This window comes from Crocodylus siamensis, chromosome 1 (assembly GCF_052110815.1).
Source record: "Crocodylus siamensis isolate JL-2025a chromosome 1, ASM5211081v1, whole genome shotgun sequence".
NCBI classification, from domain to species: domain Eukaryota; kingdom Metazoa; phylum Chordata; order Crocodylia; family Crocodylidae; genus Crocodylus; species Crocodylus siamensis.
The window spans coordinates 232913429-232928232 of NC_143395.1; the positions used below are offsets into that span (position 1 = coordinate 232913429).

The 14804-nt window shown below is 45.3% G+C and overlaps 1 protein-coding gene across 4 annotated transcripts in view; it reads right to left on the reverse strand.

The window, feature by feature from the left end:
• Positions 1 to 14804, reverse strand: part of MPZL1 (myelin protein zero like 1) — a 53668-nt gene that overhangs the window by 28758 nt on the left and 10106 nt on the right. For all 4 annotated transcript variants that reach the window (XM_090059022.1, XM_090059014.1, XM_090058995.1 and 1 more), the window contains exons 2-3: positions 6032 to 6192; positions 2458 to 2671 (exon numbers count right to left, since the gene is read on the reverse strand). In XM_090059022.1, the coding sequence (XP_089915148.1) occupies positions 2458 to 2671; positions 6032 to 6192 (375 nt within the window). The remainder of the gene's footprint in view (positions 1 to 2457; positions 2672 to 6031; positions 6193 to 14804) is intronic.

Genomic DNA, 14804 nt, shown 5'->3' on the forward strand with positions numbered 1-14804 from the left:
GTCCCGTGGCACTGCCCTGGGCAGAGGAAGAAGAGCAGGGAGCCTGGCCCAGAGGCCACCCTGGGCAGCCAGGAAGGCTCATACCATCCCACTGAGCCCTGCTGGGCATGCTCAGACAGCTACCCCTTGGCACTTTTACATGTGCTCCGGGGGTGGGGGTGACAGTACTCCAATTAGAGTGGAGAGCCGCTCTAATTAAAGTGCCACAGGGTTTCATGCATCAGCATCCCTGCACTTAAATATGGCAGCACTTGAACTAAAGCTCATTTGACAAGCTTCAGTTCAAGAGCCCCTGCTGCCATTTTTAAGCACCAGGACACCGATACATATGATACAGGAGGCTGCTGGAGCATGCCCAAACAAATAAGGTTTATTTATGTCAGTAGTTTAAAATACTTTGCATTATTATTAAATACCAGTTATCGGACTGGCATCAGCTGATATGATTGGTTAATAATCAGGTATCAGCCAATAAAATCTTTATCAGTGCACCCCTAAGGACATCATCAAATAATCTGATCCATTTCATATAGAGATTTCAAATTAGGGCCTTCCTGCCCCTAACAACTATGAATCTCTAATCTTTTATTTTCTTCGCAGAAAGTCTTAGCATGTTGTACACAAGTCACTGGTTTAAGGTGTTTTAAATGATTTAAACAAGTTAAAATGATACAATCCACTCAAGTCTATTTCAGTGCACACACAGGATACACTTGAGGCTTAGCTATATCTAAACACAGATCTATAATTAAAACAGATGAACTTGTGCACAGAATATCAATGGTTACAAACTCAGTCATTAGCACACTGATGTGAAGAAGTCTTTACTGATCTTCACATTTGCTACGCCTGCTAAATCTGGGAATCTGGATGTGTTGGCAAATGATGGTATGCAAATTGTGGGAAAGGAAAATCCTAGAATAAGCAGCAATGACTGTACCTTACACAGAACAGGGTCAGGGGCCAAGAACACAGAGGGAACAAAGAGCATGCAGTCAGCCTGATGTGAGACTGAAGATGTGCTCTGAAACGTAAAATCTATTACTGCAGGTTGGTTAGGGACTGCACTGGGAAAACCAAATAGATAAGTGGTACTCAAACTTCTGCCCCATGGGCCTGGCACCATGTTCCCCCATGCTGCGCAAGCTTGGGTTGCTCACCTTTGAAATACAGATGAATGCAGAAGCATAGCCAATTCTTCTCATCTACACTACCTCTATACCAGTGGTGGACACCCATTAGTCTTCCTGAGAGCAAAGAGAATCCTTAACAGTTATGAGAGTTACGTGAATACATTTATACTGGAGGTAGGAACACCTAGTACTGCTGAGCAATCTTACAAGTATGCTGCCAGGAGATTACAATGGTAAAGTTTTCTAGAGTATATAAAACATGAAGCACAACTCTCCTTACTCCCCAGCTCTCACCACTACTTCAAAAGATTCAGAAGAGTTCAGAGTGCAAAACACTGTCCAGACAGTAGAGAAACAAGCTCATGTACCTCCTTTCATTTTTTTCTCAGTTACCCCTACAACCAAGATCACATTTTTTCTTTCCCTTCAACATTACTGAACTGATTCCATGAAAATTAAATGTTTAAATGCTATGATTTAACCAGAACCAATTAAATCAAAACAGCTGAATAGTTGCCTCCTAGCTCAACTTTAGTTAAACAAACATTAAGTTTTGGTTTCATATACAAAGAGGAAGTAGCTTCTGCATACAGGACTTTTCTTAACAGGTCAGCAAAATACTGAAAGCACTATTACATCACTTCAATGTAACATCCAGCTAAAGACGTGTTGTTGTGCGACTGTGGAAATGTTTCACTGAACAAAGAAAAAAAAGAAAAGTTCAGGGTCAAAGACTGTTTAGTTTTTGATGCTTACATGGCAGAGATTTGTAAGCCTATTAAAAAAATGCTAGTGTGTCAAGAATTTAAGTACCTATTTGGAAACTGTAGTAGTTGGATGGAATTCCACCTTTCTGAGAATTCAGTGTAGTGATAACACCGCTAGTACATCTGCTAGTAATGTAAATAAATTTGACTCTTCCAACCTTGACTTATTCTGTCTCCACTCTACTAGATGAAAGAATTCCATCATCTATTTAAGTAAAGGCATGGATCCGAGAAAGTTTTGCCAGGATGATGATACACGGAATGTTAGTTTCCCTTCAGGACATAAGCTTTCTACATACCAACCCACCCCTTTGCGGTTCTACAAGTCAGACAAGGTATCTGGAATTTATTTTCAGATTTTAAGACAGGCCAGTGTAATTTGGCAGTTCTGTACAAGGGCAAAAGAAAGAATGGTGAGGATACTTTCAGTCACTTACGGTGGTTCTGACAGGCTCCACCTATGGTGATGCTTCGGGGAAGATAAGTAAAGCCAACAGTCAGTCCTAGGTTCAGAATGGCACAAGAAAGAAGAGATGGAACAGCTAGAAAGGGAGTACCTTTCTCCACAACTCTAAGTCGGATCTCTCCTGCTTTGACGACTATGTCAGGTGGGTTCTTGACGTCACAGAAGTAAGTGCCGTTGTCCAGGAACTGCATGTTTGCTATGCTGATAGAAGCATCTTTCTTGTTAAGATCTCCAGCCCAGCTGACTCTGTCCTTAAATGGGATGTTCTTTCCAGTGTAGGGCTTCCCAGAAGTATAATAAAAGAACTGTAATCACGGAAGAAAAAGTAAAAGGAACATACCATTAGAGGACGGAAATGTTAACAGTCCCTCCCTCAGTACTGTGGAATCACCAATTCTTCTGGACCCTTTCCAGCCTGCAAGGCAGGAGCAACCAATCCCCTAGAGCAAGGGTGGTCAACTGGAGGTATACGTTGAGCAAGGGTTTTCAACTGGGGGTGAGGGCAGCTGCGCCCCTCTACGAGCTGTGCAAGTGAGGCCCAGGTAGTCAGACAAGGGGAGGGGAGTTTGTATGCAGTGGCGGCTGCCACCATCCACCACCCTGCACTGCTGTCATTCCGCATCTGGCCTTGCTCCCCCTGCTCCCCATCTGGTCGCCAGGGGTACACTTATTCCCCAACAATAACTACTTTTTCTAGCAGGCCACATTCTACAGTAGGTTGTCCCACTCATCTCCAAAACTAATTTCAACCTTCAAGTTCATCAACCTAAACCACCTGCAAATATTTTAAGTCAAAGGAGTCTCACGCTAGAGGTTGTGACCTGAGGATCATGGATTGGTATCATGGGTCAGGACCACTCTGCCCTTAATTAATTTTTAACTGGAAGAACAATTCCACACCCTACATGTATGGGACAAGATTCCCAGGGTTCTTGGCCTAACTACTCATTTGTTCAGCACTTACCAGACAGGGATACAGTTCCAACTAAATACGTATAATGTTCAAGTATGAGATGTAATCACAACCAGTGTGACAAGGGGAGGAGGAGAGGGAGGGAAATATAGAATATGAAGGAAGCCTCCTGAGAGCTTCCTTTTAAAGTTTATTTAAAAAGGCAGGTTTTGTTGAATCCAAGAATTTTAAGACACAAAATTCAAAGATGTTCAAAACAGCAACGTTTGAGAGGATCAACCCGGACAGCAAATGAAATGCAAAATTCCTCAGCAGCATATCACACCCTTCCAGAATGTGGGCTGTGGTTAAAACTTAACTTGAAAAGTAAGCAAGAATCAGAGTGGTGAATTAAATTACAAATCACCCCTGCAACAATCTTAGCTCTGCATCCAGCAGTAGCCACTGGGAAGAGTTTGGCAAGTGTAATGCTGCAACTTGCAGATCTGAAAGATTATAAAGTGCTATCTGTCCATGACATGTTCCAGAGTTGCACTGCAGCACTTTTCTGAATTCCAAGAAAATTTACTGTGGTCAGTGTAGCTAAGAGGCATGGAAGAATTAACTGAAGCAGGTTAGCGAATGTGTCACCAACAAGCAGAGAAACGCAGATGTATATCAATATACCAGATATACACAAGGTACAGAACTCATTACTGAGATTGGGCATGTCACAATTAGTAACCAAGACTATAGGCAGTCCTCAGACTTACAACACAATTGGTTCCTGAAAACCACATCTTAAGTCAAAATGTTGCAACTTGGAACTGATTTTCCCATAGGAAACAATGTTATAAATGGGGGATTGGTTCCTGAACCAAGGCCCAAAACCCTATTTTCACGAAAAATAACCCTGAATTTTTTACTCAATTATAGATGAGCAATATGCCTACATTAATGTAGGTATATTGTAAATAGCAATCATACTGATTTGGAAGGACTTCTTTGAGGAGACTTTGCTGGACATTTTGAAGGGCTTTTGGCTGGAGTCTTCTCAGGAGTCTTGGCTGCAGGTTTTTCTGGGGTCTTGTCTGCTTTTTTAAAGAAAGTGTCCAAAGAAGTTTGGACAGATGTTCTCCAGGGAGATGGGTGACACAGCGAACTTGTTCACTGACGTGGCTTGGCATCAGATAAAGTATTGTAAAGTCAAAACTGACGTCAGAAAATTTAAACAGGGTGTCAATTTAAAAGGGTTGTAAATGTGAAACACTGTCACTCAAAACATTGCCTGTATTTACCACTGGGATTTTTCAGCTGCCCTATGGGATACATAACTGTTTTAGTGAACTTCACAAGAGAAGTGCTGGCAATACCTGGAGGATTCCTTCTGGGACAGGAATGAATGGGAAGCTAATGTTTCGCAAGTGTGGTCATACATGCGGAGAGCAGGCTCTGTGCTCAAGTTTAGGTAGTGCCTGCCCATTATGCCAGTTTCAAAGCAGAATTAGTTTAAGCAAAGAGAGATGTCAAGCACCCTCTAACAAGGTCTGTGCTCTGCAGCATTTGGAGTACTACGGTGCTAGTCTGGGCATTACAAAAGGTAGAAGTCAAAGAGAAGAGAGTCATTGTTGCATTGCAGGGGTGACACAGCCCTTAATATTTCCTAGTTTCCCACCTGGCCCCACCCCCCTGCCTGAAGCCCCAGCCCAGGTTTTTGGCTGGGAACACGTAGTTGCCCCAGCAAGGGAAGCTCAGGTAAGTGGAGGCAGGGGGCACCCTGGGCAGGGAAGGAGCGCAGGGTGGGGGAAAGTGGCCCTTCCCTGCCCCACACCTGGTGCCCCGCACTGCAGCGTCTTGCAGCCTGCATGGGGCTGCCTGTGCCCACTCCGGACAGCCCCATGCGGGCTGCGAGCACCTGCAGCATGGGGCACTGGGCATGGGAGGGGCCGCTTCCCCCCGGGCTCTTTCCCTGCACAGAGAAAAGTGGCCCCTCATCCGCCCCGTGGCCAGTGACCCGTGCTGCAGCCTCCTGCAGCCCACACGAGGCTGCCTGTAAGCGCCAGCCATGGGGCGGGTGAGAGGCCGCTTTTCCCCATGCTCAGCACCATCTTCTTTCCTGCCAGCGAGTCGGGGCTGCGTGCTACCCCCCGCCTATACCACGGGGCTGGGGGCATTGGGTGTGAGCAGGCGGGGAGCCAGCGGGAGCACAGGGCCCACCACTGGTGTCCTGGGGCCAGTGCTGGTAGGGCCCAGAGCAGAGTAGCAGAAGTGCGGGGTCCCGGCCGGCACGGGCTCTATGGAGCCAGGCCAGTTCCCCCCTCTCCCTGCTGGTGCAGCTCAACCCAGCTCCACAGACCCCTGCCAGTCTGTGCCCCTCTCTGGGCCCCACCGGTGCTAGCCCTGGGGCACTGGTCCCAAGACACTGGGACATTGGTCCCAAGATGGTAACCAGGGGGCGAGGCATCTGTCAAGGGGTGGGGCATCTGTCAAGGGGTGGGGCTACCCATGCGGCCCTCGACAGCCTGCCAAAACTGGGTAAGCGGCTGTCTGCCCAAAATAGTTGCCCGCCCCTGTTCTAGACTGCTGACACAAGGGGAGAGTGGTAGAGTAGCTACATGACTTGGGATCAAGGCTACAATTATAACTGGGAAAGGAAACAACCCCACCCCCAGCGTATCACTGGAATTAACCACAGTAAAACACTCTTACTTAAGATTTTCCCTTTTTGTCCTTGCCCCAAATAACTGAACTACCCCAGGCAGAGAGCTCTTACTGAAATAGGAGTTGATGATCCCTCTGCTTGGAAGCTCCAGGAAACTGTAGCTGCACTGCTGATCACCTCTGGGGATGTGAACGTGCATGGAAGCCTTGCATCCGTTCCATTCTCCACAAACATCTCTTCGGGCGTTGTCACCTCCACTGCTGATACGCTAACTGCATGAACAGGTGAGGGTGTTAAGAAGCAGGGGAGGGAGGGAGAAAAAAAAAAAAAAAGAGAAAGAGAGAAGTCAGAAGCAGTCTTTGAGGATAAAAACCACATGGAGGGGTGTGGCAAGATACTTAGGGCACCTGCCACTTTAAGGGGTCAGGCAGCCAGCAAAGCAGCTCGAATGTGGAAACAGGGCTAATTATGGAGCCACCTAACTAAGGAAGCCTGCAGAGAAATTATTAGGGGTGTGCAAAGCTTTGGTCACCGAATAGATTCAAAGAAGATTTAGCCAGGTTCAAAGGCCGAATTACCAAATCATGAGATTAAAAAAACACTCCGAATCGATTTGGAAAAGGGTTTGAAGATTCAGAGATTAGGAAGGCAGTCTTTCAGAGGAACAGAAACTGAGAAGAGATAGGGGAAGCAGGGGGGAAAGACTGACATCTTTAGCTGGCCAGTGACTGTGATTTTTCCCTGAGTCCCCTTCCAATCACAAGGCTCTGGGGGAAGGATGTAGAAACAGCTACCATCCCTGCAATTTTCATCCCACTGCGCCTTAACTCACACACAAAGTCATACATGTCAAAAGTTTTGCTTTGAACAGTTTGAGGTGCAGTTTCCCAGAAACCCCTGTACCTATATCTCCTTAAAACCTTCATGTCCTGAGAAGGGGCTACCATCCCTGCTGTTTTCATCCAAATCTGCTAAAAATGACAAAGTTATAGGTATTTTGGTGATTCCCTATTATAGTCTATGGCCAAATCACCAAATCTCTCCGAATCAGTGCCAAATCTTCCAAAGTTGATTAGGCCGAATCAATTCAGGACAGTGATCTGAATCTCCAAATCAAATCACTGACCTCAAAATCAGCCAAATACTTCTCTATTTGCACAGGCCTAAAAATTATCTGACCTGATGGAGAAGTCATCTGACCCAGAACAAGGGCTAGTCTTAGACAGGATATAAGCCCAGGCCCTGAGCAGAGTTGGCAATAACATCTTGGAGGCTACTTGGAAAACACTGCCTCAGCAGGATGGCTCCAAAAGGTTAGCACAGTGGACAATATCTAGAGCAGTCTGAAGGTCTGGCAAGGAACTAGGAAAGAGGTTCCTAGAGATCCAAGCGAGGATTCAAGGTCCAAAGAGCAGGGCTAGAAATAGAGGACCTACTGAGGGGCCAAGGTCAGCCCAGGGAGAGAGGCTGTGTGTGTGAGACCTGTTGAGAGGTCTGAATGAGCTGCACAAGGGGCCCAAGAGGGCAGACCTTAGATGACAGAGGGCTGACAGCCAGAGGACTGACCCATAGGATCTCACTGGCCTGGGCAGGATAGGCCAAATGGCCAGGACGGACCACTGCCAGAGCCAAGGGAACCAGCTCAGAGATCCTGCTGGCCCACCTGGGGAGGCCCACAGCCAGAGTGTGCCCAGCAGCAGCTTCTGCCTGGCAGCCACTGTCATTTATTGTAGCAAGAGCAGGTGCTGCAGGGACCCCCACCAAGTCTGCAGGTTGGGGCAGGCAAAGGTTTTGTGCTGAGCCCATGTTTGGCCCTGGCTGGACTCCATGGGGTCATGGCCAGCGGCAGCAGCTGCTGGAAAAAGCAGCCACCACCAGAGCTGCTAGGAAATGGCATCTGGCCACAGAGCCACCCAGCCCTGCTGCACGCCTGGTCAGCATGGCAGGACGCACCACGGGCTGGATGACACCTGTGCCAGGCAGGACAAAGACCTGCTGCAGGCTGGACAAAATCCCTCTGCAGGCTGGATCTGGCCCGTAGGCCATATTTTGTCCATCCCTGGCCTAGAGATTGGTCCCAGGTAAAACCTGAAACTGCACCCTACTGTGGCTGGTCAGCATGGTGGGGCTGCCTGTGGCAGAGCAGCCTCTGCAAAAATGCCACATGTTGCCACCTCAGGGAAAAGCAAGTATGGGGTACCTAAAAGCCTCGGCTCCGACAGCCTTGTGGAGAGGGAAGGCTAAGAATGTGCTTCCATGCACGTCCACCACACCCTAATAGAAAAGGAAGAGAGACAGTGGGACCAGAAAAGTTTGGATGCCCAGAGAGAAGCCAGAAAAAAGTGGAACCAGGGGTCTGAGAACCCAGAGAAAGGATCATGTGACACCAAGGGCTCGGGCAGCCCAAGAAGGGGCTGACTGGGAGATGGAGAGGTCTTGGGGCCCAGTAAGGAGCTGAAGGAGAGACCAGAAAGGTCTAGTAGCCCAGTAAGGGGCTAAGTGAGAAACCAAGAGGTCAGGCAGCCCAGAGAAAGGGTTGTGGGGGAGACCAAGGAGTCTGGCAGCCCTGCATGTGTAAACAGAGGATGACATCTGCAAGGTTTGGGGTGTGGTATAGGGGTGGAACAGAGCTATGCAGTTAGCCCAAAGGGCACTGACCACAAACTCCTGGTGGTCATTGTAGTAAGATTAGGGAAGCCTCCAACATTTTATACAACTAATCACATCAAAGCATAGCAGGTGAGAAGGGCAGACTGCCCACAGAGCAAGGTAAAATAAAAGTTTTGGCCTCCAGGGGCTTCACGGCCATCCCTGGAGATGGTGCCAAGGGTGGCTGTGGTTTGAGAGAGGGGTTCGTGGTCTGAGAGAGAGGCCACAAGCCAAAACCAGCCCCAATACACCACAACAAGTCATAACCAATATTGAACAAGAGGCAAGCTGACAGCATAAATACACAGGCTAGTTTCTTTCCCCTTCCTTACAGCAATTGCTACAGGATGGTTTGTGTTCTCAGATGCTTCCTGTGCTGCAGCTGCAAGGGTTAGTGCTGTAGGATAAGAGGATAACCTTAGACATTTTCATATTTCTCAAAAAATTGCTAATAAAAGTTCTACCAATGAAAGAATCTTGAGAAAAAGTCTTAGAGTGAGGCCCAAAACTTCTACCAGCTTCCTGTTTGGACCACATCTTTTCATTCCACTTTCCCTTCCCAGCTGCAAGTGGAATAAATGAGCTCAACTCCACTTGGGACAAAGTGGAAAAGCCAACTGACATTTGGAGCTACTAAAGCATACTATGAAACTTTAGAAAGACAGCAGGTTTCCGTTCCATAGTGTACATTAGTACAAATCCAGGACAGGCACAGGAACTCTGAATCAGGGCACCCAATTTAATCACAATTAAAATCAAGCAGGAGAACTAAATTTAAATAGTCTTTTTTTAATTTTATTTTGGATTTACACTTGTTATTTTCCTAGAGGCTGCTTCTTGTCAATTGCTACAGTCACTCACACACATTGATCTGTAGCTAAATACAGTCTTTATCCTAAATTTGAGATTTTTGCTGACCAGAAACACTCACTATAATTACATTACATTCTTCACTTTATTTACGTTTTTATGATGAATAATTCATTTTACTTGATTTTCCCCTTCATGATGCATCAGGCCTTATGAAAGAAAACATGTAATTGTAACAAAAGTCCACAAGCAGGTTTTATTAGTTAAGTAAGACTGCACTGACTACGTACATAAAAAACATGTCCTGACAAAAATCAAAATTAAAAAAAGACATTATAGCTTAGGGAACTGAGCCAATTGTTTCTGGTTACCACAGCTTTCGAAATTGTAAAAACAACAGATATTCTCGCCTCTCTTCCCTCCCCCCTCCCCCCTACACTGCTCCCCCCCTCCATGCACACATGCACAAAGCCGGGGGCTGGGGGGGGCTGTCCAGGTTTGCCAGATCCCCACTGATTGGGACTAACTTTTACTCAACTAGTTGAAACACCTTCATGTGAACTGTCCATTCAAAAAGACACTGGCTGCCAAAACCTGACTTAGCACTGTAAACTCTGGTTCCACACACTTAGCCAACAACATGCACTAGTTCAGTGGTTTTGAACATACTGGCAATAAACACATACTGCTTACTTGTTTTAACACATTGTAAGTTTAAAACTCAAAGCAGATTGTCTTAATCTCAATTTTAGAGTTAAAGTATATTCAGTTTAATTTAGAAAATGCTTTTCAGAAGTATACAGGTTGTTGCCTTTTCCTTTAGACCAATATGGCTATCAGGACTCATAGTAGAGATTATGTCTTTTTTTTTAGACCAACAAGATTTTTTCAAAATATGAAAGTTCATACTTCACAGGATTTCACAGAGGAGTTAATAGATGGAAAACTCCTCTGGGCAGTAAGTTCATAGCTCTCTTACCTCTTGTGAGGATCTGCGATGATGCAAATTACCTTGAAACAAAGGCAGGAGCAGGATCTCAGTTTTGAGGTGGTCACAGTTGCTTCCTGCTTGGGAAAATATGAAGATCCTGCCTTTGTTTCAAGGTAATTTGCATCATTACAGATCCTCACAGGAACAGAGGCTCTATACCAGCTATGAATCAACTGCCCGGAGGAGTTTTCTATCTATTGACTCCTCTGGCAAATCCTATAAAATATTAACTTTCATTTCTACCCAGGACAACTTTTACAATCTTTCTCCAATGCCTGATAAAGGGTGTTGATGCCCGAAAGCTTGCAATTAAAGAATTTTTTTTTTGCAAAAATCGTGTTGGTCTAATAACAATTTACTTGCTGGGATTCCTTGTTCTTACTGAACCAGCAAAAGAGGTGTTCTGCCTGCCATGCTGAGTGAAGCATTTTGCCCCTCTGTTTCCTGGAACAGGAACAATTAAGCTTCAGAATCCTGAAATAGGCCAAAGCCCTGATTCTCCTATTTTATTATTACCATCAGACAAGAGTTTAGACCAGTTAGTCTCATCCAGGGTACAGCCAGATCCTTTGAAGGGTGCCCCAAGGTGTGAGGAGTTAAGGCATATGCAAATAAATGCTAGCTCAGGCTTGTCCTTGCCAGGCCAATCCCTCACCACTACTGCCCAATCTCTCTGAAATTTGATGCCACTTAATTCACAAAAAGTTATGAAAGGGTGCCTCAAGTCTAGTGGGTGATGCCTCAAATTCAGTGAGGGGTGCCTATATTCCAAAAAGGTTGAGAGCAACTGGCTTAAATAAAGTTCAATCACTTCATCCAGCAAGCCTAGGCAACAGCCTACATCAGTCCCAGGAAAGACGGGTGAAAGTAAAACTTCACCCTGAACCAGACTCCAGGCACTCTAAATACTATTAAAAGTTGTGGTTTTGCCATTTGCACGTTCAAAGCAACTTAGGAAAGACTGGTGCACATATTCAGAGAGAAAGCAAATGGGTATTGGTTCATTAAGACAAATATATCTTCCACAGAAAATTAATTTGTAGAATGTGCTACAAGCAGCAGTCTTTCCTTATAGTTGTCTTGCAGAACAACCCTGTTAAAGAGGTCAGGGCAGGAAGGGGCTGGTTTGACTGCCTTGTCACAGTCTCACACCAAAATGGGAAGAACAGAAGCAATGCCCTAAAGGGAGTGGATTTTCAAAAAAAGAGGATGCATCAGCCGCATCAGAGGTTCCCTTCTCAATCTAATCTCAGTACAAGGGCCAAGGAATATTCTTTTCCAGATCCCGACTACCAAATATTTATTCTTAATGCACAAAAGCGCTTTCAGCAATTCAGTGAGATTAACTCAGAGCTGCAGTATTGTAAGTAGATTTTTCTGCTATTGGAGTGATTATAACAAAAAATAAATCGTTTCAAGTCCAAGCCAGAGAACAAGCCTCCCTTTCAGACATTAAGCAAGCATGATGCCTCCAACATTAGTGTGGGAAGAGAAAAGTCAGCAGGGAATAGAAGATTCATTGCCAGCAATGGGATTGGGGTAACACTGGCCTGCTTATTTCAAGAAGACATTGTTATAACCTGGAAAGAGCGCACTGAAGCAAAGTCTGCTTTCCCTTTCATCACAGGCTTACTATGGGTGGAACTCCTGCTCAACTACCCTCAGTGACTTCAGCTATGTTTCTTTGACCATTATTTCCTTTGACCTGCACCTAGATGCTACTCCTTCTCCCATCCCTCCACATAGGCTGCATCAGAGGCACATTGTTAGGATGACTGAAAAGGGTTAACTGCTAAAAAACTTTGGAAAAAAAAAGCCAAACTCAGAAGCAGCTAGAAGCTGTTCAACCTAACAATGACGGTATGCAAGTGGTAGTTCTCACTAACGAATCTATCACAGATCCCTTTGAGGTTAAGACTTGAGTTAAGCAAGGCTGCACCATCACTCCAACACTCTTCTCGATAATGCTTTTCGCAATGGTACATCTGAGTATCATCAAGCTTCTAGTCAGAATGGAGCTAAGCTACCAAATAGATGGTAAACTATTTAATCTCAGCTGACTCGGAGCCAGAACCAAGACCACCCCAACCACAATCATCTAGCTCCAGTATTCTGATGCTGCTGCACACTACTCACTCAGAAGCAGACCTTCATGCAAATCACTGACGTCTTTACTGAAGCATATGTGAAAATGGGATTGACACTTAACATTCAGAAGACTACGGCCCTTCATCAACAAGCTCTTAATGAGTAAGCCCCAACTCTGGTATTCAAATCACAGTGAGACTCTGGAGAACACTGAGTATTTCCCATACTTCGGAAGTCATATCTTGCAGAAGGCTGACATCACCTCAAACGTGTGAGGGAAGCCTTCAAACACTTAAGTAAACGTGTGATCAAAGATGGCAAAATCAGATCCAAAACCGAGCTTATGGTTTATCATGCAGTTATGATCCCCACCTTACTGTACGGAGCTGAGACATGGACAATGTACAGGAGACCCCTCAAGTCGCTTAAGTGATGGTAAGAAGTACCACCACTGCTGGCTGTGGAAGATCCTTTAAATCCAGTGGGAAGAGGTGGTAATCATCTGACTTCAATTTCCTAGTTAGTCATCTCTAGATCCGCAGATAAGAATCATGGAAGACAATCACCCTTGACTGCAAGAGACTGCTGAAGATATTGTTCAACCTAATAGGAACACATGTCATATCTTTTCAAGGCTAAGCCACAAATAACACCTCCCTTTCACACAAAAGGCAAGCACAATTCCTTCCTATTTTTGCAAGGGTAGCTCTGCTTGACATAATCAAAGGGAATGTATCACTGTCTTTCAGGCCCTGAACAATAAGACTTGCTTCAAGAATGTGCTTGAAACAGGACAAGATAATACTGTCAACAGGCTTATCTGAACTGTAGGTATGTGTATAGACAATATTCAATATGTGCATCTTTATTATTGACCAATGTTTGGCTTGCTTTCTGTGACCGTCATTTTATCAACAGTAAGAAAGATGTTCAATACCCAATCTTTGCACATAAATTTTGGTATCCATATATCGTTTACATTAAGCCCCAGTGCCAGCACTCTGACCATCTGTCTGGCAGTAACTGAAGGGCATTCTAGTGACAGACTCAAAACTCATGATCTGTGTTCAAACCTTCAGACTAGAGGTTGCGCTGGCAATAATACCTTTAATCAGAGGAAGGTACTACTAGGTCACTGAAATCTATCACAGTCTGGCAGAACCTGGAGAAACCTGAACCCCCAGCTCTGTAAGCAAGTTCTAAAATCCAAAATAAGCCAGGGAAGCAGCAAGTGTGAAGTTCTACTTTTAGCAGGACTCAGGCATTTATCCACATCCTTTCTGTAGTGGGGGCCCAAAACTGAACCCAGTACTCCAGGTGTGGCCTCACCAGTGCAGAATAGAAGGGAAGAATCACTTCCCTTGACCTACTGGCCACACATCTACCAATGCAGCCCAGTATGCAGTTAGCTTTCTTGGTAACAAGGGCACACTGCTGGTCCATATTCAGCTTATTGTGCACTGTGACCCCCAGGTCTTTTTCTGCAGAGCTACTGCCCAGCTAGTCAGCCCCCAGCCTGTACTGGTGCATAGGACTGTTCTGTCTTAAGTGCAGGACTTTGCACTTGTCCTTGTTGTACCTCACATGATTCCTCCTTTTAGCCCAATCCTCCAATTTGTCTAGATTACTCTAAATCCTAGCCCTACCCTCCAGCATGGTATTATCTGAAATCTTGCTGAGGGTGCACTTTATGCCATCTTCCAGGTCATTGATGAAGACACTGAACAAAACTGGCCCCAGGACCAACCCCTGGGGCACTCCACTTGATACCAACTGCCAACTAGACATCGAGCCATTGATTACTACTCTGAGCCTGATGCTCCAGACAGTTTTCTACCCATCTTACAGTCCATTCATCCAGCCTGTACTTTCTTAGCTTGCCTGGGAGAACATTGCGGGAGACTGTATCAAAACCCTTTATAATCAAGGTGCATCCAACTGTCTCCCCACATCCACAAAGCCAGTCATCTCACCACAGAAGGCTATCAGGTTGGTCAAGCATGACTTGCCCTTGGTGAATCCATGCCGACTTCCTAATCACCTTCTTTTCCTCCAAGTGCTTTGAAATAGATTCCTTGAGTATCTGCTCCATGATTTTTCCAGGAACTGAGGTGAGGTTGACTGATCTGTACTTCCCTGGATCCTCCTTCCCTTTCTTAAATGGCATTAAACATGACAGATGCATCAGTAAGATTAACTAAATTTGGATTTAATTTTTTTTTTTTTTAAATCAGCTTATATCCCTGTTCAATTAGGAAGAGGTGTGTCACCGCTTTATTCCAAGCTGAAAATTTTCTTTAGGAAACACTGCTCCTAACATTTGGGAGGAGCACCCCAAAGACCTCT